This window comes from Sinocyclocheilus rhinocerous, unplaced genomic scaffold (genome assembly GCF_001515625.1).
Source record: "Sinocyclocheilus rhinocerous isolate Xijiao unplaced genomic scaffold, SAMN03320098_v1.1 scaffold334, whole genome shotgun sequence".
Lineage (NCBI taxonomy): Eukaryota > Metazoa > Chordata > Actinopteri > Cypriniformes > Cyprinidae > Sinocyclocheilus > Sinocyclocheilus rhinocerous.
The window spans coordinates 552,172-559,562 of record NW_015658500.1 but is presented as its reverse complement, the minus strand read 5'-3'; the positions used below and the strand labels follow the sequence as shown (position 1 = coordinate 559,562).

The window sequence follows — 7,391 nt, the reverse complement described above, 5'->3', positions numbered from 1 at the left end:
TTCATATATGGCATAACTATCCCAAAATATACGACTAAAAATATTATTTACGGGAAGTCAAGCATTGTTTGACCGGTTCAGGAGGAATTAACATCAGAGTTGCTGATTTACGCATGCGTGGCAAGGAGTCATTCTCGCGAATCGGCTCTTTCAAACAGTTCGATTCTATGAACTGGTTCAAGGAGACAATTCAGAGGTTCTTTTACGTCCATCACTTAGTCACTGACATACCGGTGTGTGGCATATGACTGTAGGCACATTTTTCTATTAAACTGTGTTAACTGGGAAGGGATGCTTATTGTAAATTTATTATGTCCCTTGTTCATTTTGTTGCAGCCATGATTCGACTCGTAATAAAGTCATTTAGATAAATAGAATTTGCACTTTAAACAATACTAAAACAGTATTTGATTGTTAACCGGGGTCACAGCGAGTCGAACGTACGACAATGTCGTTTAATCATCATGAATCATAAATCTTTACGAATCGGACATGATTGGTTCAATTAATCAGTGACTCGGTTCAACGGCTCAAGCGATTCATTAAAAAGATCCGACTCAAAAGGACGGTTCATTCACGAATCGGACACCGCTAAAGGACGATGGAGTTGGATGCGCCGGTGTCAAGACGAGCCGAGATCCTTCTACCCGAAATGTGTACCATTAGGATTAGCCGGAGTTGTGAAACGGATGACTGGATGAACATCAGTGTTATATGACCGCAGTGCGCTGTTTTCTGATGACCAGCTCGCGCTTTCAAGTGTCAATAGGAGAAGTTCCTGCTGTAAAGACCTACTGCTGTTTCGTCTCCCCCTGAACAATAAGGGCTTCATGTGATTTTTTTGATGTGAGTTGGGTGGCCTGTTTGTGTATTGTTGTAGTTAGGGTTAGGTTATTTAGTACACAGACAGTCGGTAACGTTAGGTTATAGGACAGGTGGTTAAGTAATGTCACGGGTTATCTAATGAGTCCTCAGAGTTTTTGATAATGTTTATTTATTAACGTTACCCTATTACATGCTGAGAAATGAATGTAATCCAACCGCTTAACCTGTGATTATGTACAAAAGCATGAGAGATCCTCAAAACAGTAATCAGGTGAAACTGAATAGAGCACATCATGGGAACCTAAAATTATCACATTTCCCTTAAATTGGTGCTTAGGTGAATGTTTGAGGTTAATAACGGGCTTTTTGTAACTGTATTTTAACTCTAACCCCCCTCTTTAGGTTAAATATGTGTTTTGGTGTCATATAACATCCAGAATGCTCTATAAATACAGAAAGCTGCAGTGAGACGGTTTTATTATCTTTTACAGGGAATAATTTATGGCACTGAACATATCAGGAGCTCCTTATACAATGTCTGAAGTCAGTATAGGACGGAGAAAAGAAAAGTGTGAGAATTGCACTAAACAGGTAATAAATCCATTTAATACTTGTGTATCCTGTTTTGGTTTCTGTCTGAATCAGAGGCTCTTCTCTGTTTTATTTTATGTCACCCATGTATTGCTTGGTCACTAATCACTGTTTATTTTCTCCTCAATTCCACCTCTTAGTGCAACAAGAAACAGAGTGATGAAGGAATAAACTCACTGCAAGAGAAAGGTGTTGCCACTGGAGAGGTATTTCTCATTTTTATATATATATATATAATATGTGTCAGACACACTCATTGAGTTTCACTCATCTGATAAGCTGTGGTTTGCATCTGTTGTTTTGTTTGTGTTCGGTTTGGGGGAGGATGTTTGTTTTGGACGTGTGGATGTTGATAATCTGATTCATGGTTTTTCTCAGGTGAAAGAGTCTACCTCAGTTCAGCAGGTGTTGTTGAGCGCGTGTCTGGCCTGTGACGGCTGTTTATCGGAGAACGAAGGCCAGAGAATTTCTCAGCAAAATCTGGATGAGATCAACCACGTGCTTGCCCTCAATAAGGTAGTGTAAGCCTGGAAAATGTCAGAATCTGAAAAGATGATCTGTGTGGACGTATCTCATGTTGTTATTTTTATGTCTTTGGCAGAAATGTGACACTTCGAAGCACAAAATTCTCGTGGTGTCTGTGTGTCCCCAGTCACTGCCATTTTTTGCTATTAAGTTTCAGCTGGATGTTCCAGCAGCTGCAAAGAAACTCTGTGGCTTCCTAAAGAGTGTGGGTACGTCTGGACGCCATATTTGCCTTGAAGTCACTGTCACTTTGCCAACCTCCTTAATCAAAATGTTCACATATTGTAGTAAACATTTGCCACGTGCAATCTGACTAAGCTAATAACTGTCTTAAATATTTGTACACACAAGTGTTATTTCAGTATCTTTTATATACTACTATAGTTTTTATTATTATTTCGGATTAGCTTTCATTTTAATATTTTAATTATAATATTTCCATTTTAGTTTAATTTTCAGTTCTAGTTTGTTTATTTACAGCTAGTAATTTTTGTATTTTAAGCTTATTCTAATTACCAAGTTGCCAAGGAAACATATCTCATTTTTTAGTTTCAGTTTTTCCATCTAATGTTTAAATTTTTATTTATTTTAGATTTCAGTTATAAATGTTTTTAATAGTTTTAGTTAATGACGATAACCCTGCTACGTGGTATATGTGTTCTTTCATACTGTTTTAAAGGCCTCTTTCATCTGTCTCCTTAGGGGTTCATTATGTCTTTGACACTACAGTAGCTGCAAGTTTTAGCATTTTAGAAAGCCAGAGAGAATTTGTTCAGCGTTACCGTCGTAAACTTCACAATTCTAATGCCATGCCAATGTTCACATCCTCATGTCCAGGTAAGACCATCGTGATAACCACTTAAGCTCATCTAACACACATTGTAAGGTCTCATTTCACCAGAAAGCGCTTATGCTAATATAAAGCTATCAAAATGGCAATGTGCAAGTAGGTCCACACAGAATCTCTGCAGATTTTCACCGCATTGCATGTTCATTTATAAAATCAATATTAGCTCATTTGATTATGCTTTCAGTTTTGAATGCAAGAAGTCTGCAGATTTCAATTTGATCTTCATATCATTGGAAAACTCCTGAAAATGATAGGTGAAGTGGTTGCCAACTGACATCTTTCCTGCAACACAATTAAACACCTTTGTGTGAACCTCAAGTCTTTGTGTTTCTCAAACATTTTGTTTCTAAATGTAGATAAGAGCCAAATGCCAAATGTGGTGCAATAAGTGTGGGTTGTGTGTTAATGGGTGGGACTGTGTTAGATAGCCACAGCATTCTGCAGCTGTGAGATAGATGAGTGAAAGCTGCCTCACACACCCTTCCTGCACTTTTCACAACTTTCCTCCTCGCTCTCAGTGGCTATTATTTCTTTTTCATCATGGATGATTATTAACTCACTCAGCTGATGTGTTTATCCAGTCAGTGTGACTTGCAGTATATTTAGTTCAATGACAGTTTATATATATATATATATATGTGTGTGATTTTTTTTTTTTTTTTTACTGTAGTACCATATATGGGTTCAAGGTACAGTAATTTTGTCATGATTTGTTTAGTGCATAATTACTGAATACAGAGCTTGCATTTTGGTCAAATATAAATAAATCTCATATTATGTTTCACCTTCTCATAGCACTGAATGGTGGTCACTTTCATTTTCCTCAAAAATAGTAATGTAAAAAATTAACTACACATTATTTTTGGTATGAGAATATCAAAGCAGTATTGTCAGATAAAATAGTCAGTATTGCTTACTGTTGTCACTAGTTGCTGTATGTAGTAAACATCTAAAGATTAGAGAGATATACAAATATATATAAATGCTTAATTCATTTGTTAAATGCGCAATTGTGTGTGTGTTTTGCGCAGGATGGATTCGCTATGCAGAGCGTGTTCTTGGTAGCCTGGTCACACCACACATCTGCACCGCAAGATCACCTCAACAGATCATGGGCTCCTTGGTCAAAGACTTTTTTGCCAGACAACAGGTGAGAGGTTTCTATGGCTCACTGGAAAACCTGTTTTGCTAGTTTAGCTTTGCTCTAAAATGTTCATTTTTATACTGAGTGTAATATTTAAAATATATTCCAAATATTAGTAGAGAAATTGTGATTATTAATAAAAAAAATCGAATCATTTTCGAAAAGTCATAGAACTGTATTTGTCAAAAATGTGGACACACTGCCTGTAGACCTTTGTATTTACTGTATCACCTGTATCACTACCATGTAAAACTGTCCATTTCTTATTAGTGGTGACTGTATGAGGCACCGAATCTGTGTTATCTTTGTAGAAGCTGACCCCAGATCAGATTTTCCATGTGGTGGTGGCTCCCTGCTTTGATAAAAAGCTTGAAGCTGTGAGAGAGGAATTCTACAACAGCATCCTAGAGACCAGAGATGTCGACTGTGTGCTTACGTCAGGTAAGACTGTGAGGAGACACTGAGCTCATTCTCCTGTTACCTTTTCAGATCAATTATTAACAAACAACTGGTTTAGACCAAATGATACAGATTTATTTCTCCTCAGAATCAGAATCAGAAGAGCTTTATTACCAAGTATGTTTACACACACAAGGAATTTGACTTGACGACAAGAGCTTCCAGTGTAGAAGAAAGTACAAACATAGTGCAGACATACATGATAAGACATACATACATAGGAATAACACAGTAGGGATGTAATATAACACTTCAGAATCAGAATCAGAATCAGAAGAGCTTTATTACCAAGTATGTTTACACACACAAGGAATTTGACTTGACGACAAGAGCTTCCAGTGTAGAAGAAAGTACAAACATAGTGCAGACATACATGATAGTGCAGACATACATAGGAATAACACAGTAGGGATGTAGTATAACACTAATATAATAAAAAAAGAAATAATGTACTATATATAGAAGTATAGGAAAAAATGTTATTGTAAATGTACAGATATGTTTATTAGTGTGCAGATAGACCAAAAATATATAATATCCTAATATAATATTTCCCTGGTCTATCTTTCCTTCTTGGAAATGATCGGCAAGGTTTATTGTATGTTGCACAGGTTTCAATGGAGGATGTTTTTGTGATCTTTGGACTCCTGAAATGTCAATAAATGACTCTTTGTTTAGGAGAGATTCTCCACTTAATGGAACAAAGCAAAGTTACTGTTGAGGAAGTGGACTCTGCTCCTTTGGATCACGTGTAAGTAAAATTAGCACCATTATATTGGGGTTAAAATAAACAATCCCATAGTTCTTTACATTTATCCTATTAAAGCAAAGGCAATCAGAGTCTTGCTGAAGTGTTGAAAGTAAGAGGCACACAAGAGGGTAATGAGGCTGGATAATAATCCTGAAATGTGTGTGTTTGTTTTAGATTTGGTCAGACCAGTGACCCAGGTATGACCAGACATGAAGGTCGTGGATCTGAAGGCTTCCTGGAGCACATTTTCAAACATGCAGCCAAAGAGCTGTTTGGCATTGACGTCCAAGAGATTGTGTACAAGACACTCAGGTGAGAGATAGACCAGTCAGTTTTTGATGACTGTAAATGGATATTGGTAATCTATATTATTCAGAAATTCTGAATATGTAGGCATTACTAACTAATGATCCTTATTATTATCCTTCATTAGCTTTGTAAACACCTGTCTTATTCCTGCTAGGAATCGAGACTTCCAGGAGGTGGCGCTAGAGCGTGATGGGGAGACTCTCCTGCAGTTTGCTGCAGTTTATGGCTTCCGGAACATTCAGACTTTAGTGCACAGAATGAGGAAAGGCAAAGTGCCCTACCAGCTAGTAGAGGTGCTTTCCTGCCCCGGAGGTATGCAATACCTATAAAAACAAACAAAATTACAAATATTAAATCAAATTTGTTTTGGTTTTTAGCTAACTTAATAGGTGCTGTCATTTATAAAAAATAAGCTTGAACATATTATAGGGTTTGCATGGTAATAGAAAACTTAAAAAAAGCCTAGAAAAGTTATAGAAATATAGTCAATGTTTAGGGTCAATGTTTCTTATGTTTTTGAAAGAAGTCTCATATGCCATCATTAAATATCAGATATAAATACATTTGTGATATTAAATTATTAGCATTATTAATTATTTGTGCATTGAAAAATGTTTAATCGTTGACAGTAAAAGTACCTTTCCTTTCTTATCTCTCCTTCATTTTGACTTTCAGGCTGTTTAAGTGGACGAGGACAAGCTGAGGGAGAGGGAGGTCGTCCTGACCGAACTTTGGTCCAGCAAATGGAAGAACACTATAGCAGCTTACCTGTCCGACTGCCTGAAAGCAACCCAGAGGTCCAGCGCCTCTACCAGGACTGGCTGGACTACCACGACTCCCCACATGCGCAGCAATGCCTCCACACTCAGTACAAGAACCACACGCAACCGCCCTCTCATATGCTAAATTCTGATATGCAGTGGTGATTGGAAGTCAGCACTGCATTCCCACATATCTGGAACCAAGCTTGGCATTAACAGCACCAATCAAGACTGACTGTTTGATGCCATCTTGGGCTCACACGGACTGCAATGTGTCTGCAGTAAAAGAAAGGTTGAACAGAGGACCAAACAGGCTTCCTGTTCTATGCAGTGAATCGGACTCTGCTTTACTAATGAGAAGATTTGCATTTGTTAACTAGTTTTCTGGAGCATTCACTCATGTTACACCTAAATGATGTCGTGCATGGTTGGGCAACCAGCCGTGTTATTAAAAGGACGATAGCAATAACACAAGGCAAAAAGCCCTGAGTATTGTTGCTATTAATTACTGAACCCTGTTAATATGCACTGAAGGAAATATTGATGGCATTTTGTGTATGACTATAACTACGAAACAACTGTAGAAAGTGCAAAACTAATACATATTGGTGCAATGAATTAAAGAATACCAATCCTCAATTAAAGCTTAATTACTTTTTTAAAATAAAAAATATATATATTTTGACCAATTTGATTATGCTTTCACCTACCAAAAAAGTATTACTACAGCACAGAAAGCATCTTATTTGTCCACAGATTCCATCTGGGTCTGGTTAACTTATTGTGTTTATAAATGTCTTATACTGACATGAAAACGAACTTTTCTGTATTAAGTGTTCAGGTTATTGGTTTTCAAATGAGAAACTAGATGGCAGAATACATCACTACATATGGATGGATGGATGGCAGTTGGGGCCTCAAATCCCTCACACTGTGCCCAGTATGTATCAGCTACTGCGATAACCTCTTTGCGAGCGGTTACAACTGTGTGAGCTTGTGTTGCAACTGGCTGCTCTGTCACAATGTTTCTTTGTCATAAAATTCATCATACTAGCCACATTATGTGCTGCAGCTCCACACTTCAGTCATTGAAGTGGTAAGCTGATTTTCTTATTGATATATTTGTATTTTCAGATATAGTGCACAAAATGTTACTGAAATTCGTTGAGAAATGCC

At 37.3% G+C, this 7,391-nt stretch overlaps 1 protein-coding gene across 1 annotated transcript; it reads left to right on the top strand.

Annotated features, from left to right (window-relative positions):
* The first annotated feature begins 562 nt into the window (after positions 1-562).
* Positions 563-6,871, top strand: LOC107722235 (nuclear prelamin A recognition factor). The gene is made up of 12 exons (XM_016530516.1): positions 563-846; positions 1,317-1,416; positions 1,557-1,622; positions 1,795-1,932; positions 2,018-2,150; positions 2,644-2,778; positions 3,823-3,941; positions 4,247-4,376; positions 5,073-5,145; positions 5,320-5,457; positions 5,609-5,766; positions 6,130-6,871. The coding sequence occupies exons 2-12, from the start codon at positions 1,327-1,329 to the stop codon at positions 6,378-6,380; spliced, it is 1,431 nt and encodes a 476-aa protein (XP_016386002.1). The 5' UTR covers positions 563-846; positions 1,317-1,326; the 3' UTR covers positions 6,381-6,871.
* The last annotated feature ends 520 nt before the right edge of the window (positions 6,872-7,391 follow it).

Coding starts and splice junctions, on each gene's coding strand:
- LOC107722235 (XM_016530516.1), top strand. CDS start 1,327: ATGGCACTGAACATATCAGGAGCTCCTTATACAATGTCTGAAGTCAGT. Junction 1,417..1,556: donor GTGAGAATTGCACTAAACAG/GTAATAAATCCA, acceptor TCCACCTCTTAG/TGCAACAAGAAACAGAGTGA. Junction 1,623..1,794: donor AAGGTGTTGCCACTGGAGAG/GTATTTCTCATT, acceptor GGTTTTTCTCAG/GTGAAAGAGTCTACCTCAGT.